The sequence below is a fragment of the Mustela nigripes genome, chromosome 15 (assembly GCF_022355385.1).
Source record: "Mustela nigripes isolate SB6536 chromosome 15, MUSNIG.SB6536, whole genome shotgun sequence".
Taxonomy (NCBI): Eukaryota; Metazoa; Chordata; class Mammalia; order Carnivora; family Mustelidae; genus Mustela; species Mustela nigripes.
In genome coordinates, this window is record NC_081571.1 from 9682522 (window position 1) to 9709435 (window position 26914).

The 26914-nt window shown below is 46.1% G+C and overlaps 2 protein-coding genes across 6 annotated transcripts; one reads left to right on the forward strand and one right to left on the reverse strand.

Moving 5' to 3' along the window:
- Positions 1 to 76: 76 nt before the first annotated feature.
- On the forward strand, positions 77 to 13097 carry GTF3A (general transcription factor IIIA). Its single transcript, XM_059377965.1, is given in 11 exon segments — positions 77 to 154; positions 191 to 484; positions 2993 to 3093; positions 7144 to 7240; positions 7616 to 7704; positions 8923 to 8996; positions 10384 to 10464; positions 11213 to 11442; positions 12530 to 12593; positions 12831 to 12883; positions 12885 to 13097. Coding segments are annotated over 11 exon segments (1272 nt in total). The 3' UTR covers positions 12996 to 13097.
- On the reverse strand, positions 13039 to 26448 carry MTIF3 (mitochondrial translational initiation factor 3). Of its 5 annotated transcripts, none has more exons than XM_059377963.1 (5): positions 26350 to 26444; positions 20725 to 20799; positions 16877 to 17340; positions 14227 to 14384; positions 13039 to 13295 (listed from the first exon to the last, which is right to left on the reverse strand). In XM_059377963.1, exons 3-5 carry the CDS (start codon positions 17337 to 17339, stop codon positions 13077 to 13079), a joined length of 840 nt encoding a protein of 279 aa, XP_059233946.1. In that variant the 5' UTR covers position 17340; positions 20725 to 20799; positions 26350 to 26444; the 3' UTR covers positions 13039 to 13076. The 5 variants fall into 5 exon arrangements, with proteins under 5 accessions (XP_059233946.1, XP_059233945.1, XP_059233944.1 ...); XM_059377962.1 differs by having other exon boundaries at positions 26239 to 26434; XM_059377961.1 differs by lacking the exon at positions 20725 to 20799 and having other exon boundaries at positions 26350 to 26448.
- Positions 26449 to 26914: the final 466 nt, after the last annotated feature.

Below are 26914 nucleotides of genomic sequence, written 5' to 3' on the forward strand. Positions count from 1 at the left end.
GCCTCCTGCTAGGTATGAGGAAGCCACGCCCCTCAAGCGCGGGAGGGGCGCCGGCCCGCCAGCGGCTTGTCGGAGCATGCGCGGATGCGGCGCCGGCGCGGGGCGGGGCCTGCTATCTGCGCGTGCGCCGCCGCTCCAGTCCCGCTGCGCTGAGGTCGCGCTCCCGGAAGTGCGGAGGGCTCGCAAGTAGGGTGCTCCCGGAACGGAAGGCGCAGGGCTGAGCGTCGGTCACGCGCAGCCGTTTGCTGCACGTGTCTCGGCACTTGGCTGACCCACTGTGCGGGGCGCCCTGGAGCCGCCTGCCTCGGTTGCGGAGGGTGTGTCATCCCTGACCATCGCCGACGCCTTCACGGAAGCCGGCGAGAGCCCCGCCCCGCCGCCCTCCGGGCTCAATAGGAGGTTCATCTGCTCCTTCCCTGATTGCAGCGCCAGTTACAACAAGGCCTGGAAGTTAGACGCGCACCTGTGCAAGCACACGGGGGAGGTAACCGGGCACCAGCCTTGCGGCGGAGGGGCGTGGCGTCCAGCCCCAGGGACTCGGGACGTGGAGGCCGGCCTGGCGGGCTCTGTCCGTGAGGCCAGGGGCAGCACGTGGGTGCACATGCCTTTGCAAGACATGTTTATCTTTGGCAGCCTGGATCATAGAGGCGAACCAGCTCTGCCTTAGGTTTGGGAGGAGCCGAGGAGAGGTAGACACGTTCTGAGACCGAGACACTTGTCCTGGGCTCGGGGCTTTCTAAACCAACGCTTCCCTTTTGATCTTGAGCTTTGGCCAGTCATCACCTCCGGGTAATCTGTAAATAGGTGCAGAGGAAGGATACATTTATTCTCATCCCTTCTATATCCCCTATTTTTACCCCCAACAGACACCTGACTTAATCCCTGGCGTCCTGGAACTGGAATAGGGAATGACTTCTAAGTACTGGAGCGTTAGCAAGCAGCATGCGTTCATTCCTTCATAATTCAGGACCTTTCTAGCCCTGAAGAGAGAAGAACAGTCTGGGCAGGAAAACAAAAAAACAAACTGCAGAAGGAAGCGTGATTGAGTGTGATTGAGTTGGGGACAATACAAGAGGAGGTTTGAGAAGCATGTCTGGTGGGCTGATTTTTTGGCCAGGGTACAAATAGGGTTTGGAGTTTGGGTTTTATTTTGAGGGCAATACGAAGTCTTTGGAAGATCATCTCTGGGGAAAGGGAAGTTCACGGAGGCCAAGGAATCTGCCCAATTTCCCAATGTTTTGCAGAACCTGGCTTCACATTGCCTCATATGAAGGCCCCCAATTTCCTCTGCCTCCATCCTTTTTTTAGATTAATTTATTTTGGAGAGAAAGAGAGGGAGTTCAGTGGGGAGAGGGAGAGGCAGAGAGAGAATCTTAAGCAGACTGAGTGCTGAGTGTGGAGCAGGATCTCATGACCCTGAGGTCACGACTTGAGAGGAAATGAAGAGTTGGATGCTCAGCCGACTGAGCCATCCAGGTGCCTCTGAAGGCCCTTAATTTCTTAAACCAGAGGCCTGCAGCCCCTGCTTTTGCACCTAACACCTTCCACACATATAGGCTATTCATTCCGTCACATGTCCTCATGGCCCCCATCCTCCTTACCCTCTCCAGCATTGGAAGGCTGACCATTTCCTCCAAATCTTTTCCTCTTCCTCACCTACTGTTTTCACTGCTCCTTTCTGCCCTTGACTTTACCCATGCTACCCAGTTGTCTTGGCAGTCTTACCCAGTGACTGTCTTCACTCAAAACATCCATTAAGTTCTGCCACCCTGTCCTTTCTGTTGCCCATTCGGTCCCTCAGATTGTGGGTTCTGAAACTTGTATGTCCAAGTAGGGAAGCATGTGGTCACTTTTGTGTCCCTCCCTGAAAACCTTTGGGGCAGCATGAGCCTCCTCTCCCTTCGGTGGGTCACCCCCAGAGCCATGGCCCAGAGGAAGGATAGACTGTCTGTGATCTTGGGACATGGGGCAAGTAGTCTCCAACTCTTCCCTCAGCTCTGCCCTCTAGATAAATAAACTGCCCTCTCTTTAAAACAAGGGCGCCTGGGGGGCTCAGTGGGTTAAGCCTCTGCCTTTGGGTCAGGTCGTGATCTCAGGGTCCTGAAATCGAGCCCAGCATCATCAGGCTTTCTGCTCAGTAGGGAGCCTGCTTCCATCTCTCTCTGCTTGTTGCTCTGCCTACTTGTGATCTCTCTCTGTCAAATAAAATAAATTAATTAATCAAGTAAAAAAAACAAAAACAATAAAAAAAGACTTATAAATACTGTGCAAAGTTCCATGCATTTTCCCCCAGTAATAAACTCTTCTGTCTTCCTGTCTAGTGGCTTTGCTACTAGTACTGATATTTGAGGCTTTGGTACCTCCTTCCTGGACCATCTTGGGGTTACGTTTTTCATAATAAAATAAAACTGGTGATTTGGGGGACATTTTTTACTTTTACTGTAGGTGTAGAATGGAGACCCTTCCTCCCTGGGTCCCAGGTGGTGGTTGCAGTTAGGCTGAGAGCTGATGGCTTTGCTCTGGCACCTGTGAATATCTTCCTGGAGGTGTGCTGGGCATTCTCTTAGCATAGGCATTGTGCTTGTCTGGGATGAGACGGAACCTGCATGTTCCTGTGCCTTAGGCTTCGAATGGATAAAAATATGCTGTGGTTGGAAACACGTGCATGTTGGCCATGCTGGGTGGGGTGGTACCGGTGAAGCCTGTTGTCAGGCTAGAAGTAGGTTAGCAGTGCCATCTCTTACTGTGAAGGCTACCTGGGTATTTCATCTGCTATTCATAGAACAAAATCTGTCACACTGCCTTTGTGAGAAAGTTGTGGCATTTGTAGAACACCATTTTCTAGCCTCGGGTGCTCAGCACTTACTGAGAGGAAACCATCTCTGGAGGTGGCGTCCATGGTTTTGCCTCCTGTACAATTTTAGGTGTTTAAATAATACCAGAATTACTAACTGGGGCAGGATTGACCTGTTTTTTCTTTCCTTCCTGCTAGAGACCGTTTGCTTGTGACCATGAAGGGTGTGGCAAAGCCTTTGTCAGGGACTACCATCTGAGTCGCCACATCCTGATTCACACGGGGGAAAAGCCATTTGCGTAAGTAGAGCACAATTCTGAGGCCTTTGAAGCGGTTGTATTTGGCATATCGACCTGTATTTGGCATATCGTTCCTGGTAAGGAAGTAGATTGTTCACTCCTAAGACCAAGAGCGAGCAGCTTCTCTCCTTTGCTTCTCTGGGTCCAAGAGGAGACTGGGTTTGAATATGTGGGAGAGAAGAGGGGGTTTTGTGGGTCCTTTGTGTGTGATAACTTCAGCAGTGAGTTTATCTGAAGTTGTCTTGAGTTTGCATCCTGTCTTCTCCCTTTTATTTATTTATTGTTTTAAGATTTTATTTATGTATTTGACAGAGATCACAAGTAGGCAGAGACGCAGGCAGAGGGGATGAGGGAAGCAGGCTCCCCACTGAGGGGAGAGCCCAATGCAGGGCTCGATAGCCGAAGGCAGAGGCTTAACCCACTGAGCCACCCAGGCACCCCTCTTCTTCCTTTTACAGTAGATACTGACTGGGAAATCCTCCCCCCAAAACACTCTATTCAGACTAGATGGTATAATGGTTCTCTGGCAGAGTCTTGCCTCCATGGGTTACAGGGTCTTTATGAACCAGTAAATAAGCTTCTGGGATAAGAGACAGAAGCATGAAGAAGTAGAGCTTTTCATAGTTTTATCTTGTATTTCTTCAAATTAAGCCCTGCACCTCTCCACACCGGGTTCCTATTTTATTCTTCTTGGAGTTACTGCTTGCCTTTTGAATCAGCTACTTCTTTAAAGCACTGGATCTCAGATTTAGGGAGCTGAGAATCACCGGGAGAGCTTGTTAAAACCCGAGTGCTGGATCCCATCCCGGAGTTTCTGATTCCATAGGTACTGGGTGGAGCCAGAGAATGTGCATTTCCAGAAAGTTCCCAGGTGATGATGCTGTTGGTCTGACGTCCATACTTGGAGATCCACTGAACAGAACAGAACGTTCCATGGAAACACTTAGTTTTCATTGAAAAAACAATACTCTATTAGCTGTCCAGAGCTACATACAGGAGACCGGTATTGCCCATGTTGGAATTTGATATCGTAATTGTGTTCCATGAGACATTTCCTTGCGTGTAAGGTTTTCTCATGATCTGAGTTGTTTTCTTTTAGTTTTAAGATGATGGTGAAGGTGAAGTGTCTCATGTCTCACTAAGGCCCAAACAGTCTTGGGGAAAGTGAGTTGTCAGTAATTGACACGGGATCATCTTCATGTCCTTTTCCACGTGGAGAGCCACCTCTCTGTGTGACCAGCGTGGTAGCAAGCGGGAATGGGACAAATTACTGGGGGGGCAGATGTCTTTATCTCAGCCTCCGCGCAAGCACACGGTGTATCATCAAAATAAATAGCCCTAAGTAAAGCTTAATGGATTTCAAAATGTAGTTCAGCTAGCCCAGCAGAGAGTAACTAAGTATGGTCTGGAAAATAGAGCTGGACTATAGTTTTTGACCTGGAAGTTTCACGTTGGGGGATTTATTCTGTAGGTACCCTCGTGCCTGTATTAAATGCATGTATGAGGTTATGCACAACACTATTAGTAGGATCGGAGCATTGGGATCAACCCACCTGCTGGTCATGAGGGACTAAAGAGCATAGCAACACAGTAGAATAGTCTACAGCTGGGAAAACGAGTGCAGGTGTTGTCTGGGAAACAGGATCTCCAAGGCATAGTCACTGAAAGACCAAAGTTCAGAAGAGTGTGTACGGAGAACTGCCTTTTTGCGTGTAAAAAGGAGGAGGGAAGAGGGGCGCCTGGGTGGCTCCGTGGGTTAAAGCCTCTGCTTTCGGCTCAGGTCATGATCTCAGGGTCCTGGGATAGAGCCCCACATTAGCCTCTCTGCTCAGCAGGGGGCCTGCTTCCTCCCCTCTCTCTCTGCCTGCCTCTCTGACTACTTATGATCTCTGTCTGTCAAATAAATAAATAAAATCTTAAAAAAAAAAAAAAGGAGGGAAGAGTGGACAGGAAGAATCTGTATTTATATTTGCAACGTTAAAAGTTACTTAATAAAACCGAAAGTGTCACCTCTCCTAAGAGTGGTGGGGCGTCACGCAGCAGTGTCCCTTTTCATGCTTTTTGGTTTCTGAGCTAAGATACTTTGTGCTATTTAAAAGATGAAATCTTCAAGGAGAATGAGCTGGGTACAGATGCATAGGGGGACCAGGAAAGCTGAAATGTTCTTCCCTCTGGACCAAGGCCACTCTGTGGTAATCCTGGCCAGCTCTCTCCCTCACCTGACCCGTCTTCAGTTCCAGGCTCCCATCTGGACAGTGCTGCTGGATGTCTCTCTGACTCCTTAAGTTTCCTGTGGCGCAAATCCCTCCCAGTCAAGTCTGAGCTCTGCTTCCTTTGGTCTTCACCTGCCTGGTCTTCACCTGCCTCGTTCTTGTCGGGTGGCATCTGTGTCTACCTGATGACCCATAGCAGAGACAAGGCAGCTCCCCTGGGTGCCTCACCCTCTTAGCTGTCCCTCAGACCCTGTCCTTCAGACTCTGTCCCTCCGGCTGCTGTGGTCTTACTCCAGCCTCTTAACTCCCACTTGAATGGTGTTTTCTTTGCCTCCAGACTGCTTCCCTTTTTAAGGCTGGGCACGGGTTTTAAGTGTGGCTTTCATAACCAAATCTAGGACCTTAGTATGTTGTGTAAATGACCCTGGTGACCTCACCTTTTCATGATCTTGCCCTGTTTGCTTGACTCTCTGACATGAAACTTTGGTCCAGCAGCACTTAACTGACCAGCAGCCCCATCTGTGACGCTGCCTGCATCTACTGGGTCTCTGTGCCTGCTCCTTGCTTCCTGTCAGGACGTTTCTGGGCCCTGTCCTCTTGCCCCAACTTGTGTTGGGTTAGATGCTTGGATCAGGATTCAAGGCCAGAGTGACAGAAAACCCAGCACCCTAGTGGCTTAAACAAGACAGTCTCTGTTTTTCTTGCTTAACTGAAATGCAGGAGTGGACAGTTGAGGGGTGTGCCACAGTCAGGAGACCTGGGCTCTTTGTAGCCTGTCTCTGCCATCTTCATCTTGGGGCTTCAACATCATGCTCCAGGAGGACTGCTGGAGCTCCAGCTATCACACAGGCGTTCCGCCACCAGGGTGGACGAAGGAGCAAAAGAAGGTGTGCCCCTTCTCAGATGCTTTATGGTTGCTTTAATTGGACGGGCCCAAAAGAGCCATGTGGCCACCCCTAATTGCAAGGGAGGCTGGAAAAAGCTCTATTTCTGTTCATCGTGTACCCAGCTAAAACTGCATTCTATTCCCAAAGTCAAAAACAACCCCTGTTGAAATTCATAGTGGTCTCTGCCCCAGCGCCCCTCCTGTGTGCTTCTAGTGCCATCGATCGCACGGCCCCTACCTGTGTGTCTCCCATCTGTCCCTGTGCCCGACGGGACTATTACCCAGTATTTATCAGTGAATGACAGCTGAGATCAGGGCTCTCAGGGAGGTCCTGCTTCGTCCACCAAGCTTTGGAGAACTCATCACAAGAAGAGCACACAGTAAAAAACGCAACCGCCCAAAGAATTTAGGTAATTCAAGGGTGAGATATAGAAGCACTCATTAAGGGGTGGGGGACTAGAATGGCTTGATGATATGCGAGAAGCCATATGGTTTGTGGTTTTGCTCTAAATATCTGTTTTTACCTCTGATGGTAAGCAGAAACTAGTATTTTTGAGGTTTTTTTTGGAAATGCAGCTTATTGTGACATTTCAAGCAAAATTAAGGTTATTCAATTCTAAATTGAGAACAGTTTAACTTAAATACAATTTAAGCCTAAGCAGGGTTTGGGCTTTTGGGAACTAGTATTTTCCACTTTCCCTCTGCCCGGTTCACAAAGCGTGTGTGCTGTACTATGCCTGATTTCAGAGGCCTCACATGAAAAACGCATCTCCGTGCTTGGTAATCATATCAGAACTGAGAGGCTGACACTGACTTAACACTTTGGAATTTGTTAAAGACTATTTCATACTGTACTTGGGAAAGTACTTTTATAAAGTTGGAGGATATATGCATCTTAAAAATTCTCTTCCCTCGGCTTGTAAATATTTTGATTTTTACAATTTCTTACAGTTGTACAGCCAGCGGTTGTGATCAAAAATTCAACACAAAATCAAACTTGAAGAAACATTTTGAACGTAAACATGAAAATCAGCAAAAACAATATGTAGTAAGTATGAATGATTTGCTGTGCCTAAATTCTCTATTTTTATGCTTATTGTCCATGTTACGAAAATGCTTATCAACCAGATTTTGTCTGCCAAATACCTGAATTTAGCCCAACTCCTAGCTAACATAACAGCGGCTTATTTTGAAAGCAAAACATTTTCGTGCTGATGAGGTTTATTATGGGTAGGCTGCCCCAAACGAAACTCTTAAGCTGTTACAAATGGGTTCTTCTTCAAAGCTTCCTGGCCTAGAATTTGACAGTAACTCAGTGGAAGCAAGTAGCAAGTATAAAGTTTCCATAATGTGTTTATCTTGAGGGAATTCTCTTGTGAATGGTTCTTTTTTTTCTTCAGACTAATGAACCTTTATTAAACAGTGCACTTTTGAAGGTTGCAAGAAGGCCTTTAGGAAACACCAGCAGCTGAGAATCCACCAGTGCCAGCACACCAACGAGCCACTGTTCACGTAGGTGCTTCCTGCTCCTGGGCTCTCTTACAGTTGAGGGGGGGATAAGATTGAAAGGCGGAGGTTGGGTGCAAGTGTTCAGAAACCATTTCTTAACGCTTTTCTGTACTGTGAATGCCCATTGATATAGTGGGGCATTTCAAAAGTTTGATTGTGCTTTTCCTTTCCAACAGAAATAGTTAATGTATTTCTAAATGATTTGTAAACTAGTGCAGTTGTGGTGAAGCTCGAAGGGAGAACTAAGAAATTACTTTATTTAGTTAGAGCTCATTTATTTTTATTTTTATTGACGATTTTATTTATTTGTTAGAGAGGGAGGGCGCCTAAGTAGGGAAAGCGGCAGACAGAGGGAGAAGCAGACTGACTCCCCACTGTGCAGGGAACTCCGATATGGGACTCGATCCTAGGACCCTGAGATCATGACCTGAGCCAAAGGCAGACGCTTAACTGACTGAGCCACCCCCGCGTCCCAGAGAGGCTGTTTAATTGTGTGAACTGTCATTATACAGACACGAAGCATTCCTTTGCTACAGAGCAGAAGTCTACTTTAGAGTGGCCTTCCTGAGGAACAGGGATGGTGACTGGACACACGGGCCTGGACTTGCTGAGGGTGTCAGGGAGCTCCAGCTGCCTGCTCGGAGGTGCATCTTCAAGGGCACTAGCCAGCCTCTCTGTGGGCCACCATCCTGCCCAGTGCCTTCCTGGTCCCCCCAGAGCCGTGGCTTGCCTGGGGTCACTGCAGGGCCTGCGTCTCCTCGCTGGCAGGCCTGCCACCTCTTGTGCCACCCGGGCCTTTTGCACGGAAGCGGCTATGCCCTGTGTGGCTCACCAGAGCCCGTGCGTCTGCCGCTGCTTTCCTTCCACACTGTCCCGAGGTGGCAGCGTGAGACCCAGGAGACAGTTGAGAATGCCTTAGTGGTTTACCTCAGCTGTCACGTAGCCATGAAAACAGCCCAGTCTCAGAAGGGTGAAGATGAACACTTTAATATGATCACAATGCCAAAAAAAGAAGTCATGACTCTTAGTTTGTTTGGTCTCGAGGCTGGTCAAGTCACTTGAATTTCACTTGGGATTTGGTCTCAATTTCAAATATCCTCTTTATGATTGGTTTGGTGGTGGGGAGAGACTTGGGTAGCAGAAAAGGACAGAGTAATACTGACCTTCAGCAGATGCTCCACAAAAGCGGATTGGCTCATACGGGACCTGTTGTTAACCCAGGTGTGCCCAGGAAGGATGTGGCAAACACTTCGCCTCACCTAGCAGGCTGAAGCGACACAGGAAGGTCCATGAGGGTATGTCTGGCGCTCCCAGGTGGCCCCCGCTTTGAGGAGACCCCAGGAGAGATTTTGTGTGTGTGTGTGTGTGTGTGTGTGTGTGTGTATGTGTTGTGTCAAGTTCTTTGACTGTAAGATGCTCTGTTCTGTGCTGTGGTCCCGTGGCACCCAACACGATCTAGGTGGGGACCGCGTGCTGTAGGTTCAGGCTTTAGACTCGACCAGAGACACTGCACGCCCTCGTCTGTTCTTCCACTCCTGTCATCACTGTTTACAGCCGGTGTCTCTTGGTCTGCCACAAGTGCCTGGGGGTTCTCTGCTTCTGAGAGGGTTAGCGCTCCGGCTATGAAGTGCTATGGTTGGCTTTTTCACCGCTGTTACCTCTGATGCCTGTGTCCTCCTTCTCATTAGGGGCATCCTCAGGGCTTGGATAACAGTTTGAGATTTTGGAGTTAGCAGATTGTAACTTTTTCCAGAAAGACTTGATTAAATTACTTGAATCTTCTCTCTGTTTCCTTGAGGGCTTTGTTTTTTTTTTAAGAATTTATTTATTTGACAGAGAGAGAGATCACAAGTAGGCAGAGAGGGGGAAGCAGGGTCCCCGCTGAGCAGAGAGCCTGATATGGGCCTCAATCCCAGGACCCTGAGATCATGACCTAAGCCAAAGGCAGAGGCTTAACCCACTGAGCCACCCAGGTGCCCCTCCTTGAGGGTTTTTTTATTCTGTATTCCAGTTTTCTAAGTATTGAGTATATGGGGGTTTTGTTGTTGTTGTTTTAAACATTCCACTAGTAGCTGAAGAGTAAGAGGTACCCTCATTCCTTTTAGTTTCTGTCTATTGAGTTGGTGAAATACAGATTGGCTGTTAACAGTGACAGATTCTTCCAGTTCTGGTGCTTCGCATGATGTCTGCTTTTGTCTACAGTGTTTCCTCTGGGTTCTTATTTTCTCCCTTAATTGCACCCTGCGTCTTTCCTGTATTTTATAACTAACAGATAGTAAGACTAGAGGCCAGGCGTAGGCACACAACCCCTGAGACGTAGTGGTGGTGTGCCAAGCCCAGAGGACCAAGGAGCTTTCACGAGGAACACAAGAGGCAGGCATAAAGCAGGGAGGGGCAGGGCGCTGCAAGCCATGGCAGCTGGGGAAGGGCAGCAACTTACTGGGAACAGTGTGCTTCTGTGAAGTGTACAGACCTAAGACACTACGTGGACTACCTTGCTACATGATTATTAGGTTTCCCTGCAAAACTGAGTTTTTATTCCCACCTCTAAAGACTAACTGAACATTACTGGGAGATTGGAGAAAGATTATGTAGGCTTACAAGTTTCCTTTCTAATTATGTTTGGTATTTATGCTGAATATTTATGAAAGGCAATGCACCAATGTATTTTTTTCTCAACAGGCTATATGTGTCAAAAAGAATGTTCCTTTGTGGCAAAAACATGGACAGAACTTCTAAAACATGTGAGAGAAACCCACAAAGGTAAGGCAGACGTGTATGGCACAGTGTAAATATTTGTCGCTATAGAACTGCTTTTAAAGAGGGAAATATTAAACATGGGCCTTAAAATAATAACTTTTCCATGTCATGTTTTGAGACGTGCTCAGCCATGTGGCACATGAGCAGACAAAGCTGTGGTCCCAGGTTCAGGAGGAGCTACGCAACAAATTGCTTGTGCACACTTGTGTTTTTTTAAGATGTTATTTATTTATTTGAGAGAGCGAGCACAAGGCAGGGAGGAGAAGGGCAGAGAGGGAGAGGAGCAGCAGGTTCCCCACTGAGCAGGGAGCACAATGTGGAACTCAGTCCCAGGACCCTGGGAACATGACGTGAGCTGAAGGCAGAGGCTTAACAGACTGAGCCACCCAGGCACCCCTAAATTAGTAGTCAAGAACTTTGGGAGGCACTGGTGGCCAATGGGACAGTTTGGGAAATAGCGCTTTATGTATTGGCAGACAAGGAAAGAAACTGGTCGTCTCAATCTCCCTTTGCCCGCAGCTACCATGCTGAGAACCCCTGCTCCCTGGTAAGGGAAGAGTGACTTTCTGTAATACAAGAGCATGGGAGAATTGAGACAGATTTCCAAGCAATAAAAATTGGACTTCGTTTTCTGATTTATGATAATCATGACATTTTCAGCATCAAATATATTACTTCTATATTGAAGTAAATTTTCTCTGTATGGTCATACCTGGGGAAATCGGTTAAGTTTGTCTGTCTACTCCACCAGAGGACATAAAATGTGAAGTATGCCAGAAAACATTTAAGCGCAAGGATTACCTTAAGCAGCATATGAAAACTCATGCCCTGGAAAGGGATGTATGCCGGTGTCCGAGGGAAGGCTGTGGTAGGACCTACACAACCGTGTTTAACCTCCAGAGCCACATTCTCTCATTTCATGAGGAACGGCGCCCATTTACCTGTGAACATCCTGGCTGTGGCAAAACCTTCGCAATGAAAGTAAGTATTCGCCCTCCCGGATGCTGTCCTTTAGGTCTGGGGCTTCCCAGCTGGGTTCCTGGGAGCTCTGGATTTCAAGATGGTGCCCCAGGACCTACAGATGGGGAAAACCGGGTACTCTGGACCTTCCACTCTGGCTTCAGCAGGAGCGGTTCTTAACTCAGGTCTGCAGAACCACCGGATTTTCCTATGCCAGTGGCTCTCAAAGCATGGCCCTGGACCAGGAGCATCGGTGTCACCTGAGAACTTGCTAGAAATGCACATCCACAGGCCCTCCCCGGACCAGAAACTCTGGAGATGGGACCCAGTAATTTGTTTTAACAAACCCTCGGGTCTTCATGTCCTTGAGAACCAGTGGCCTGCAGTACCACATGCTTATTAATTATAAGAGTATGATAATACTTGGGTGTCCTTTTAGACTGTCGTCTTTTAGGGGTTGAGAGAGTGGGCAACAAGGACATGAGGGACTATAGCACTTGGGGATCGAGTCTGGATCTTGGTGTGACTTGAATAGGTAAGAACGGGACACTTACCAGATGACCCGCGCTGCTCTGTGGACCCTCAGTCTGGCAGGTGCTCCTACAAGTGTGAACCATGAGTTACAGCTGAGTCTGAAGAGACAGTGATGCGGGCGCCGAGTGCGTCCAGACCGTTAGAAAACCACCTGGGGCTGACGATGGTCAGCATTATTGAGGACGGGAAGGCCTCGGTCAGATTTTCCACTGGGGTTTCGGAATGCTGCTGAGGTTCACCTAAAGGTGCAGCTAAAAGAACCTTCTTCGGCTTGGAATAGCTCACTCAGAACTGGTTTCTCCTCCTCTTACGAACAACTAAGAAGCCGGTGGAGGTTGAGACTGTGTAAGTTCCTATCCTGGGTCCTTCAGAAAGGTAGTGATTTAGGTCTAGGATTTGAGGAAGAATTCGCTCTGGTGGGGGAATCTTTGTAAGCTGAGGTCACATCCTTCAACGGGATGTAACAGAAAGAAGGTGGACAGTTTATTTAAGTAAGTCATGGAGTTTTCCTATTAAGAGATACCAAAATGGCAGTGTTCTAAAGATTTAACTGTTTCTTTCTCCTTCATTGTAGCAAAGTCTCACTAGGCATGCCGTTGTGCATGACCCTGATAAGAAGAAAATGAAGCTCAAAGTAAGTTGAGTCAGGCAAGCTGTTGATTTTAAACACCAGTTACCTCAGCCAGATACAATCTAGAATGTTTCAGCTCCTTAGTAGCGAGTGAGCCTGCGCTGCTGTGGAAGGGAGGGCACGACCTTCACTGTTCTAAAGGAGCGCTGTGTGTGGGGGTGGGGGAGGGGGTTACAGCTAGTAGAAGATCGGTTCACACAACTTGATTTTGAATTACCATTATCTTGTTTCCTTATCTCCAAAGGTAAAACCCTCTCGTGAAAAACGGAGTTTGGCCTCTCGTCTCAGTGGTTATATTCCTCCTAAAAGGAAGCAAGAACAAGGCTTATCTGCACCTAAAAATGGAGAGACCCTGAACTGTACTGAAGACCAAGTACTCTCCACTGCTGCGGCCCTCGCCCTCAGCTGAACCTCACCCTGCTTTGTTTAAATGATGCACAGCAGCCATCTCATTGACTTCCACTCAGAAGCACATTTTTCTTTATTAAAATCACTGATGCACAACATCTGATTCTTGATTGTTTCTGTCTTCTTTATTCAAAGCGTCTCCTTTCTGGGTTCCTTGAGCTTCTCTCCAGGCATTCTCTTCCTTTTTGCTCAAATGACGAAGAACACACATTACAGCTTTTCCTCCCCGAACAGGCTGTGGCCGGGATGAGAAGGTAGCTAGTCCAGGCATGGTCTGGAGTATTTGATTACAGATCTCCTCCTAGAAAGGGAAAACACCCAAAGATAAATTTAAAACTGTCTTTGATGCTTTCTAGTGTTAACGCTCCAATACACATAAAAATCAGCATTCCTGAATTGCTGTTAAGTGACTGCCTAATATCAAATTGTGCCTATCTGGTTAAGCTGACTGAAACCTGTACAATAACCAGGAGTTTTACAAATGCCACATAACTAACTGATGCACTGAAGGTTGACAGTTTTAAATTCCCACTCTGTCCTGGCATTGTGGGACTGTGTCTGGGCCCTTCTACCATCTCCAAAAAAGGAGGTACAAAGCAGTGGGTTTCAGTACTGACAGAGGACCTCTTTATCCCCCAAGCTGTCAGTCTAGTGCATTTCTTAACATTGGTAACACAGAGTCACTGGGGTGATTAGAAGAATACACCCAGTTCTAGAGACTCTGGGCTGAAACCTAGGCCTAAGTGATTCTAACCTGGAGTGAGGGCGGAAACCACCAGACTAATGCTGCCTTTTAGCTGCTAAGGTCTTGGACTCTAAGGACAAAACAAATATTCTAGAAACTTAGCCTGGGAATATAAACTGCTATTTTCCAGAAAGGCAGTGTGACTTTATATATAATGCTTCTCAGGGGCATTATAAATAGGAGACTTTTAAAAATGAATCTTATGTTTTTAAATTATAAATATTGTGCAGTTTGTAAAAAGAATAGTAGATAGCCCTGCGATTATGCAGTGCAATGTTTTCACATGACAAAATACGCTTCCATGGAAAAAGTGATGTACACCGAGTATGCTTACATTTTGAAAAATGAATTGGAAATCTACTGCCATCACTGGATAGAATTAGCCATTACTCGTCTTTGCCTTTACATTCTCCAGATTTTCTACAATTATATCTTTAGATCAGAAAACAAAAACCATGAGCAGTTCCTCATACCTGCCTGTACTCACCATCTTCTGTTCTGGTTCCTCTGGGTTCTTCCCTTTCTTTATAGTAATTTGAACTTTGTACTGTTTCTCAATCCACTGCTGAATCTGTTTACTCTTTGTATCCAAGTCATGTTGTCCAATATTTGAAGAAAAACTGAGTTCCTTTGTCAGGGTAGATCCTAGTTTGAAACAGGAAGACTTGGTGCTAGGACTGCTCACTGGTCTCTTCATGAGACCTGAGCTGTACCACACACTTCAGGAGAGATCAGCTTGGCACGGGGGCCCAACACTCCTCTCTGACTTAGTTTCAAATGTTTTTTTAACATTTGAGAGATGGACAGATTTAAAGGTACCGATTTTTTACCTGCCAAGGAAGAGTATATTGGTCTCAGCCTTTAAAAGTAGATATTCTGTAATGTACAGAATGCTTCCAAAATCCTTACCTTCACGTGATGAAAGAACAAAAGAATGGTCCTTTTTATTAAAAGGAACGAGTCTAGCTTTATGATAAAACTTGACTATCCTTATTTTTCCTTCTGATTAAAGCAGCAGCTGGGAAGTCCTCTTCTCATCTGACTCCTTTTGCGATGGCCTCCTAGTGACAGTGGGGTCATCCAGACTGCATGAGACAAGAGGGAGCTCCCTGTGTCCTGTATTCCGAAAATGGAAACCCTGACTTTTCGAAAATTATTTTACAGGGAAGGAACAAACTACCTAGTAAAAGCGCTGGGACAATTCAGGGTTTTGATACGGGAGAAAAATTGGGTCTCAAACCATACAACAATCTCCCTAGGAGGACTGACTAAATGTGAAAAAATTACAACTTTAAAACAGGAGAAAGGAAAGTGTGTGACCTCAAGACAGGAGAAGGATTTTGTTAAGAAAAAAAACTGGTAATTTCCTTTATCAAAACACTACTGGTAATTTTAAAAAGGGCAACCAAAGAAATCGAACCGGGACAAGGTTTTGGCATCACACAGAACAGAGAACCCTAATAAATCGGGGGTGGGGGAGGACCATACAAGTAGAAAAACAGGGACGATAAACTGGTAATTCACAGAGGAGGCAACTCAAATGGTGAAAGGAAACACAAATCAATAAGACAGGCTTTCCTACCCATCAGCGTGACAAAAATGAGAGGAGCGGACCAAGTGTGGGTGAGGATGTGGGGAAAGAAATTGCAAACACTGCTCATCTGCCCCACAGGCTCAGGACACTGACAGGCGCATAGTTCTCAATCAAAGACTGGAAACGAGCCCAGTGTCCACGCAAAGGCACTAAAGCCATGGTATATGGTATATCCTTAGGATTCAATTTAGTAATTATAATAAATCAGCTACGGATGTTCTATCAACATGGCTCTTGAAAACAGCAAGACGTAATTTTTATGTGTATAAAATCCTGCTCTACACTGTTTCTATGGAACCAAAGCTTAACAACACAGATCTACTACACCCAGAGTCCACGATGGTGGAAAGGGAGGACAGCACCGGGAAACAGCGCCAGGGGACTTCCAACTTTTCTGGGATGTTTTATTTTGTTTAAGAATCTGAAGCACAACAATGTTAATGCTTGTTCATTCTGGACAGTGGATAGTAGGTATTTATATTTTTCTGTATGCTTTCCAATTCCCAAAATAAAAGCAGTGTTTCTAAAAAAAGAAACCCCTCCTTGCTTCCCTCAAGCCCCTACAGCTGGTTCTAGGTCTCTCTCAGAACAAAATAATGCCTTTAACACCTTAGCCCTCCAAGTAGCGCTCACAACAGCAACGGGTCTTCTCCAAGCTTCTCTGGGTTGTTCAACGACTTTTCTGGGATACAGTTTGAAGCCTTTACCATCCTAGTTGGCCTCTTCTGAATGCTCTTTGTTTTCTAGTCAACATCTTTGCTGAATGTGGGCTTACAAGACTGAGCCGCAGACAGTGTGTGGTTTTCTTAAGACACACAACCTCGCTGTGGTGGCTTCGGGACCAGTGTTCCTGGTCCCTGTCCCAGGCTGTTTAACAGAAAACACTCTTCCGTAATGATCAGCACTTCGCAGGAATCGTGACTAATCCAGGTCTATTCAATTCATGGTTCCACGAAGGCATCCATGACAAGGGCATTGGAAGGTGATTGGCAAAATGCGTAAATGAGCGTTACTTACCAATATTGTAACAAAACACTGGGGTGGGAGAGCCTAGGAGGTTAGAATCACCTGAATCACCTAGGAGGTTAGAAAGTGCCTCCAAGCAATTAATGAGGCACCGCCACTTTAGAGATGTGGGGGGAAAGGCGGGGAATAGAATGGCCCAGCCCTGGAACAGGGACTCGAATCCGCCCCCTCCGAGTCTCCTTTCACTCCCATTGCGAATGGTTCTGCCACCCCCAGATCAGAGACTGAGCTAAGGACCACAGGGAAAGTGATTTCATCACTTTGGGGAGTGTACCTTATCCCCCACCCTCCACCTTTTTACACAGGCTTAAAGGAAGAGATGCTGTCCACAGGGCATCCAGGAAAAAATGGAATGGCAATAATGGAAAGCTGAAGAAACATGTGAGCAGGGGTGGGGAGACCGTACACTTCCCTGTTTTTTCACATCCCCGAGGTCACGAGGAGCCGTGGCAGATGCCGCTCTCAACTGCTGGTCCACGGTCCCAAGGACTCAGTCTGCAGACAGCACGACACCTACCAGCTTTGGGGTTGGTCTTTTCCAGTTCCCGAAGCCTCAGTTGCTCCTTATGAATCTGTGCCCCCGTCAAGAGCTGGTACTGGGGAGACTCGGTGCCGCTGTCCCGTTTCACAAGCTTCAGGTCCCGCTCATTCATGAGCCTGATCACGTCTGCTCGGTGCATGTTTCCCAAATCATTGCCCGCCTCATCCAGCACGTGAATGACTCGCTCGTGAATTTTTCTCCCAATGCTATTAAAAGCCGGCTCGCTCTTTTTCTTCTTCTTTCTTTCGTCCTGGGGGTCCGCAACAGTACTGAAAGCTTTTGCATGAACCCAGGAGGACAGTCTTGGGACAGAAGCTCTGAGGGACCGCTGCGCTGAGATGGTCTCACGCAGGGTGCATTTACCAGGACATCGGCTGATGTAGTTACTTCCAGTCTTTATGGTTTGTGATGTTAGCCTCTTTAGAAGAAGGGCGGCCATCCTAAAAAGCAGAGAGAAGGTTTGTTACAATTCCATCAGTTCCTTGCTGTGCTTTGATACAGTCGTACATGGAGGGCGTGTATGAGGCTGCAGGCCTAGGTCACCTGCGAACGTTGTGGATCCGTGCCTGGGGAATTTACGCCAATGACATGCGCTGTCAGGGGTCTGAAGTCATATTAAGTGGTGGATGTACTGTCCCCAGCGCAAGTTATTGTGAGAATAAACCGTACCTGCACATGCTGTCATTTTCCGTCGTTTCTTCCCCCAATACTAGCTCATTTGACCCTATTTCCCAAGGATCTTGTAGTGCCAACTCTAAAACCAAGAATCATCCTAAAGGTTTATTTAGGAGAATGCATATATAAAATCCTTGGTGATTCATAAACACCAACTCATAAGCTTTTAATACAATCAACTGCTAAGACAATTTATCAATACATCCACTGGTACACGGAAGACAAGAGCTCTATTCTGGGGAAAGGGACCCCCACGAAGGAAGCTGACCCCGTGGGAGCACTGATGGAGACTCTCAGGAAGGAAATATCCTGTCATAAATCAGAGTGCTGAGCTCATAAACTGTACGATGACCCACAAGGGAAGGCAGGACAAGCCAACGTTAATGAAGCATTTGGTACACACGGTGATTCTGGTTTATTTCATAGGAATAACCACTGTTCTTAAAAATGGCATTTTGATTTTGAACTTGCTTCTCTCCCCCAATAAGTCTTTCTCCTTCCATTCATATGCTGGGCAAAGCCTAGAGGGGCAGGCTGGAGGAGGAAAGAGAGGGCCCAATCATGTCATCTGGGGTGGGCAACACAAGGACTCAGGGAGGTGGGCCTGTCCACGACCAAAGAGGAAGGGAGAGGGGCCTTCAGCGGTGCTTCTCAAAGAATGGTCCCTGGGTCACCTGCAGGAGAGTCACTTAGAATGTTTGCCAAAACTGGAAGTGCCCTCTGGTGCCTAGATTTGATCCCACAGAGCTGTACAATCACTGACGCAACCTCCATCATCACCCTGTCTCAGGCCTTGGGTTGGGTTGACTGCAGCCCAAGCTGTCCTGAAGAGGCCCACAGTGGCCCCCACCCACCTCTGCCCACCGCGCCTATCCCACCTCTTCCAGCTCTGTTCCAACCTCACTGGCCTAGGGGGTGTTCCTGGCACATACCGAACACAGTCTTCCTCTGGGTCCTTCCACCCAGGAGGTCCCTTCCCTCGGCTGCGTGGTTCATTTACCTCAGGCCTCCCTCGGCTTAAGGGTTACTGCTCAGCGAGCTCTCCATCCACTCTAAAGAACATTGTACCCTCGTCACTTTCAAATCCATTACCTTGCCTTTGAAAGAATCCACATCCTGCCATAGTCTATAGCTACTTTGCACACATGTGCACAATCTGTCCTCACGAGAATACAAGTTCCTAACACTAGAGCCCAGAGCCCCTATGAGCACAGACATGCTGAGTGAACCAATGTTTGAGCCAAAGGGAATAGCCAGGAGGGAAGGTGGTGTCTGCTGGTGTCTGACCCCTGGGTCCTCAGATGCGTCATTCCTTAGCAAAACACACAAATGCAGGTAGCCCATGTGCTTCACGTTCTGGCTGGCCTCCCAAATGTCACTGGCCTCACTGAGATCTAAGGGCAGATGCTCTACCCACAGGGGAGGAGATGAACTCACAGTCACTACCGGTCAGGACTCCAGCTGCAGATGTGGTAAAAACTCAAGAACAGGTGCTCGCTTCGGCAGCACATATACTAAAAACTCAAGAACAGGAGCAGACTGGATCTTTTTTTTCTTTTTTCATTTTTATTTATTTTTAAAAAAGATTTTATTTATTTTTTTGAGAGAGAGAGAGAGACACGGAGACAGAGAGAGAAAGAGTACTAGCAGGGGGAGCTGCAGGCAGAGGAAGAAGCAGACTTCCTGCTGAGCAGGGAGCCCAACGCAGGACTAGATCCCAGGAGCCTGAGATCATGACCTGAGCCGAAGGCAGATGCTTAACTGACTGAGCCACCCAGATGCCCCCCAGATTGCACTTTAAGTAGCTGAGATACTCCTGTTTAACAAAAGAAGTCAGATATTTGTTGGTGGAGGAAGCCCCAAGACCAAAAAAGCAGAAAAGCCTGAGGAGACCAGAGAAGACTGTTTTCCATTTAGCATCAGAAAAATAACAGCACTACCAAATTTCACCAGGAGTTAGGATGGCGCTGACAGTAATGGAAGACAGCGACTGCATCCTGGGTAATGAATTCTCAACACATTAAAACAGAGAATATTATTTCAAAATGTAGGATTTTTTTTTCTCAAAATGTAGGATTTTCAAAAACAAGAAAGTATATAAATAAACAAAGCATAGGAAAAAGAGAAAATAAAATTTATGAAAACCCTGGTTGTTTGTGGTAAAGGACACAAGTGATTTTCCCCCCCATCCTTCCTAATTGTCATTTTTCCTCCATCTTTTACATGGAAGAAATACTTTTTACCAATAAATGAAATTACAAAATAAAGATGATTTCAGAAAAATGATGTAGAATTTTTTTTTAAGCTTTAAAAACACTTTCCAGGAAAAGGAAAAGGAGTAGAAAAATACTGTAACTATATTTTTCTTTAAGTTCTGCACCATTTTAAAAATTTTAATAAAGTTTTCAATTTTCTTTCCTTTTATTAATTTTTTTAAGATTTATTTATTTGACAGAGAGAGAGATCACAAGTAGCCAGAGAGGCAGGCAGAGAGAGAGAGGGCTTCAGGCTGAGCAGAGAGCCCGATTCGGGGCTCGATCCCAGGACCCTGAGATCATGACCTGTGCTGAAGGCAGAGGCTTTAACCCACTGAGCCACCCAGGCGCCCCTTATTCGGGAATGTTTCAAACATGTTCAGGCAGAACAGTATAATAAAGCCTCAAGCTCTCATCACGCAGCCTCTTAATAGCATGTAGCCAAACCAGCCTCCTCTCTGCCTCATCTACTCTCCTACAACCCCAGCAGCCCATAAACTATTCCAAGGTCAATCCTATCTCACCAGCATATACCTCAGTAAGTCATCTCCAAGAGGTGAGGCTTCTTTTGTCTTTTAATGACCATAATGACATTACCCCAATTAATAATCATTCCTTTATATTACCAAATATCCAGTTTTCTGGCTTCCCCCACACTATTGTAATTTCATTTGTTTATGTTTCATTCACAGGTTGGGTGCATGGACAGACTCCCACTGGCCCAAATATGTGGTAATCACAACACTAAGGAACAATGGCAGAAAGTTGTTTCAACACAAGGAATATGCAAAAATCTACAAAAAAGAAAGATCATTTGCCAGAACCGCCATGACTATTACCCGGATTCCCTACCGTTAAAATTGGTAAAGAGAAAGGACTAACCATTCACCCTACCTTTTTAGGAAGAACTGACATCAGCAATCATCCCCAGTGGGTAAAGAAAAGCTCTTCATTAGAGGAGAATGCCAGCTAATAAATGAAGAAGACAAGCCATTTAGAAATCACCATTTTGCCACCTTCAATCAAGTAACAGGTCCAGGCAAGGGTGGATACGAAAACCATTAGATACAAAGCTAATGAAGAAACAAGGTATTTATTATAATGGTGCCCAAGGGTGACTCAAAGGTTACCTGCAAACTGAAATGGGAAAAAACACACTTTGGCTGTCATCCTCCTTCACCTAAGGTCAGACTCAGCATTCCAGCGATGGGACAAACTGACATCCTAGCGCACACTTCCTCCGGTGGCATGGCATAGGGGTGACACCTTCTGTGAAACAGTCCTGCCAAAAAAGCTTTAACCAGAATCTGGTCTGGCCTCTAGATGGTTTCCAGTTTCCAGGGAATACAAGGGCCAGACTTGGGAACAAATCAGACACCACCACAAGGAAACAATCTGACAAATGCAGACTGTGGCTTGTATCAAAAAAAAAAAAAAAAAAAAAAAAGTCAATGTAAAAGGGAATGAAAAAAGAAGGGGGCTATTCTTGAATAAAAAGAGGAGACATAATTGTAAAATGCAATGTGTTTGGGAAAAAAAAACAACTACAAAGAGATGTTGAGATATAGGGGACAAGCTTTTGAAAAGTAAGAAGACTGCTGATGGACCAGGTACGATCTGAGAAGTATTTTGACTGTCTCAGGTGGGAAAATGCCGTTCTTGGGAGGGGACTCTGAAGTATTCAGGGTAGAGGACCATGACATCTGCCATTTGCTTGGACAAGGTTCAGCAGAAAATACATGTGCAGCATGGCAACATTTGTTGAATCTATGTTATGGTTATGTGGATGTTTGGTTATTGAGCCTTAAAACTGTCCTATAGGTTTAATTTTGTTCATAATTAAAAAGTTAAAAAGAGAAGCAGCTACCCGAAGAAAGGAAACAGTTCACTAGTCGTGCCAATAGGACTGTTTCAATCCATATAAGTTAGATACGTCACTATAATTTAATAAATTGGCATTCTGGCTTTATATAATCTTCAAAAAAATGTTCTCTTCATTAGTTTTAAGGCCTTATCTAGATGAATTCTATGTCTACGGAACTTTACAGATTGCAAAGTCTGAATTGTTTGGTAATGCAGATCACCTTTATTCTCCATCTAGCTTTCATCAGTCTAAAAGTATCTCCCCATCATAAATGAAGATGGTTTCATGTCCAAGTAGAACTTGTGCAATGTTTGGCTAACTCGTGGTTAAAAGGGAACATGTTTTGGAGCAGTGGTTCTCAGAAATTGGAGGCCTACCAGCATCATCTGGGAATGCTTTTTCAAAACACAAGATGTTTCCTTGTTCCTCTATTGTTAAGAACCACTGGGTGAAGACCCTCTCAAAAAAGGAAGACATAAGAAAATAAATGATGAAACACTGTAACGTTAGTGGGCGCCAGTGGTTTAAGCTAGGCATTCTGGGGAGTATAAGAGCAAAGGTTAAGAAAAGGTTAAGAAAGCTTTCCAGGGGATGCCTGAGTGGCTCAGTCAGTTAAGTGGCTGCCTTCAGCTCAGGTCATGATCCTAGTGTCCTGGGATCGAGTTCCACAGAGGGCTCCTTTCTCGACAGGGAGCCCACTTCTGCCTCTGCTTGCCTGTGCTCTCTCTGACAAATAAAATATTTAAATAAATAAATAAGAAAGCTTTCCGGGTGGATGCAAAACAGAAAGCCTTGCTCTTCGTGAAATTTCTCCAATTAAATGTGTTTGATAACTGTCAAACAAATAGTCGGCTGACTGAGCCAGCAGTCCAAACTGCAGTAAGTTCTCATGTTCTTATGACAATATAGGTGCCTTTAGTCACTCACTGCCACAGCTATCCCTTCAGAGACATCCAGAACTATTTGAAAAGCCAATTATCTTAAAGTCATTTACTTAAAATACGTAATTGTGTAGTGAGACAGCCATATCTGGTTTCACAGAAACCTGGATCTGATCGAGATCATCCCAGGCTGCAGCTCTCTGCACCCACTGGGAGTTTTAAATTCCGCAGCTGACTCCACATTGTGGGGAGAAAATATAATATTTTTTGTTGTTGTTCCTTAGTTGCATGAGATTGGTTAGGTGCGTGGAAAACTCCATATCCTCAAGCACTGGAGGATAAACGGACAAGTGCCCTCAGGGCCCCCTCACTCTTCTAAGCAAGTCCCACTAATTTCAGTCCTCACTCCCCTGCTTGGCCCTCTTCAATACCACCCCTAACGTGCCTGGGACCATGTAAGAAAAATGACAATGGCATTATTCCAAATGCACACAACACAGAGTAATTTTAATGTTTGACCTACATATTCCATAAGAAATTGAAAGGATTTTAAATAATAAGCCATAAAGTGGGAAATTACAAAATAAATACATGGCTACTTCCATACACAGTATTTCGGGAGAGCTTGGGGCCGTTCTTTATACTTTCACACTACGTGTACAGTTGTTTAAAATGACTAATATTCTTTGAGGACTATTTCCCCCAACTTTTACCATGGAAATGTTTAAATATACAGAAAACTTGAAAGACTGTACACTGAACACGCCAATACCCATTCATCTAGATTCTACATGTGGCTATCTTTGTTTTATTTACCCATCTATTTATTCCTCTTTCTATCCATTTATGTTTTGATGCATTTCAAAGTAAAGTTGCAGACACTGACATCTTCAAATGCTTCATCCTCAAATACTTCAGCATGCATTCCATCAACTAGGGTTCAGTATTTGGACTCTTTCCATTTTGAAGCAAAATTTACATATAAATTTGGGCTCAGTGGCTCAGTGGGGTAAGCATGTGCCTTCAGTTCAGGTTGTGATCTCAGGGTCCTGGAATGGAGCCCTTCGTCAGGTTTCCCACCCAGCAGGGAGCCTACTTCTCCCTCTCCTGGTGGCCCTCTCCCTGGCTCATATTCTGTCTCTTGCTTTTTCCCTCAAATAAATAAAATCTAAAAAAAAAAAAAAAAAAGTTTGAATCTTAAATATACCTTTTAGTTTTGACAACCACCCACAACTCCTCTTAACATACAGAATATTACCATCACCCCAGAAAGTTACCTCATGTCTAAGTTAGTCTCCAACCCCACCCAGAGGCAACAACTGTTCTGATATTTTTCTATCATAGTCTGTTCTCAGATTTCATACAAATGTAATCAAGCCTATGTACTCTTTGTTGTAAGGCACGTCAGCATATTTTTGAGATTCAATGGTGTTGTTGGAGGTGTCACTCGTTTGTTCCTATTTCTCAGAACTGTCCCAGTGTATTGATATACTACAAATTTTAAATCCAGTTTTCTATTGATGAACATTTAGAATGTTCCTAGTTTGGGGCTGTTATGAATAAAGTTGCTATAAGCATTTTTGGTTTGGGGTGTGTGTGTGTGTGTGTGTGTGTGTGTGTGTGTGTTTTGCTATGAGCATTTTTGTACAAGAAAAAAAAAAGTAATCAAATGATTACTGCTCCAAAAGACAGCTGTATTCCCCTTATGATACATTATTTTGCATTACCAAGTACTTCTTCAGGAGATACGAATAATGTATTGTAATGAAACTTCTTGGAATATGATTTAAATATGTGGTTATGAGGGAGTCCTGTCCTGTAAGAAATTAAATTGTTTGCACGCTCACTGCTCTTCTTTCCTCTATAGCTGATATTTACAAGCTCATACTTACTAATACTTGTTATTTCCAGGGAGGTTGGATCAAAGCTACATAGATTCTAGAGTACTAAATATTTGTGAAATTAATTTTGCCAGTTCCTATGACTTTAAGATCCTTCCTCACACCTTTCAAAAGAGTTTCACAAAATCCTTGCTTCTGCCTGCAGACCTGCCAACAGGCCATGTGTTCTGTTCCAGTGGGCTCTGCAGCCTTAATACCAGAGGACTGAACCATGGTCACTGAGCCTTCATGGTGCTCTCCCTTGGCTCCGGTTTTGCTCTTCCATAAGGAGTACAAAGTACTATCCATACTCAGGTTAGCTTTTTAAGAGCAATAACGCCAATTTACAACACTGAAAGAAGCTGACATATATCTTTGGTCAATTACTTAACCATATTTTTTTACCTATAAAATATTTAACTTGCTTTATATTTTACTTATCTTCTTGAAATAGCTTAATGGCCATCCAGGAAATGTTTTTTAAAAAGCTTTTAAATCCAGAGCTACAGACTCAGTATTAACGTTGGACTTATTCCAGCACATGTATCTTCTACCTGGTCCTTTGCTCTTCCAGAACTTCCTATCTCGGTGCCCAGCATCACAGTCCATCCTCCAAAAGAGTACCCCTCTTTTCCATCTCTGCTCTCCCTCACTCTCCTAGCTAACCCAACACCAAATCTCATAAATTTTCTTCTAATTCCACTCAAATCCAACCACTTCTCCCCACGCCCATTGCCACCACCGGATTCCCACCAGTAACCTAACTAGGATTTACACACTTGGAACCGCAATCCGTTATCCCTGGGCGGCTGTCACCACACATCCCCACCCTCCCCACCATAAAACTGCCTCATATTATGACCAACATCTTTCATGAAGCCTAAAGGGTCGTGCCACCTCTCCAGCATCGTTCTATACAAAACTTTCTACTTCCCTAAACCACACTGGCCGTCCAAATCCTTGAAATGCTCTTCCCTTAAGTTTGGGAAGCTCCGGATTGTTGCTTAGTGCTCCCTTTCTCCAGGCATTCTTCTGATTACCTTCCAAACGAAGCCGATCAGCCCCTACTTCCCTTGCCCCCTCATCTGTCTGTTGAGCTCAGCATTAATGCCCAACATTAAATGCTCGCGTAGTATAGTTTATCTTTTTCCCTTTTAGTACTAATCACAATCACAATCACAATCTGGTGATTATCTGATTGCTGTTTCTCTCCTTCAATAGGTGGTAAGTTCTCTGAAGCTGGGAACGAATCTGATTTATCCTTTACTGTCCCGTCCCTGGCATACTAAGAGGTCGCTGACTTTGCAAACGCCCCTCCACTCTGCACCTTCTTAGACTGCGAGTTTTCTGTAGGAAAGTTTATTTACTTCGTTCAAGAGTCTTGTGCCATAGAGCCTATTAAACTGTGAGTAGGGAAAGAAGAAATCCCCCAATCACTTAGCAACCCTCCCCGCTACTCCTCTCCCCGCCGGTGGACAGTCACGTGTGTCAGCCGCGGCCACGCCCACAGAGGGAAGTGGTCCCCCAGAACCCTCCGGCTAGAGAGGGACGTGGGGACGTAGGGCCGGCGTGCGTGCACGCGTGCCCGTATGTACGCCGCGATGGCGGGGCGAAACGTTCAGAGGCCGAAGGGCCAGCGTCGGGTCTAGCTCCTGCGGTTCCCGGATGCAGGGTCAGCATCCCGGACCCAAAGACGGTTCTAGAGACCGGCCGAATCTCCCACCCCGCGGCAGGGTCTGCGGCGCCTCTCCGCGCTCCGTCCGGCGGCAGAGGGGGCACTGACCTTCCAGGGACACAGCTGAGCGCGAAGCCGCTTCCTCCGCAGGACTGTGCCTAAGCCCACGTCCTCCCGCGCAGGCCCCCCTCGCACGGCGCCCCTAGCCTTTGGCTTTACCTACGCCCGGCCGGCGATTGTAAGGTCTGGCGGAAGAAGCCAGGGAACGGCCCCCGCGTGGAGCCCCCTTCGCCCTCCGTAGTGGGCGGGGCTTCGGCTCACGTCTTCTAAAGGAAAGGTGACGCAGGGAGGAGCGCCGTCTGGCTGGAAGGCGGAAGTCCTCCGCAGAAGTGTGGAGGGCGGAGGGCGGTTCTTGCCGGCGTTCTCTTTTATTAATTTAATGTTGAGTAAAATACTTCATAAATGTTCTTATGGTTCCTATGGTTTAAGAAGCACTGCCTCCGGTTTGCCGGTGAGCAGACAGACTCAGGAAGTGAAAGACTGCCCTAGGTTCCCGAGCGCGGGGCCACCTGAGATCTGAAGTGGGTTCAGGCGTGTAAGATTCAAGAACTGTCGTGACGAGGAGAGCTTCGAACAGGCCGTCAGTTGCACGAAGGCGAAAACGGGCCGGTGGTGGTGAAGTGGTTTGTCAGGAGTCAGTAGGGCAGTTGCAAACCTCGGTGCTCCTGGCTGTCACCTGCCCGTGCGGGGGCACACCCCTGTTGCGAGGCTGCTGTGCCCTCCG

Coding starts and splice junctions, on each gene's coding strand:
- MTIF3 (XM_059377961.1), bottom strand. CDS start 17,339: ATGGCCGCCCTTCTTCTAAAGAGGCTAACATCACAAACCATAAAGACT. Junction 14,385..16,876: donor AAAGACCAACCCCAAAGCTG/GTAGGTGTCGTG, acceptor GTTTCAAACTAG/GATCTACCCTGACAAAGGAA. Junction 13,296..14,226: donor AGGAACCAGAACAGAAGATG/GTGAGTACAGGC, acceptor TTCCCTTTCTAG/GAGGAGATCTGTAATCAAAT.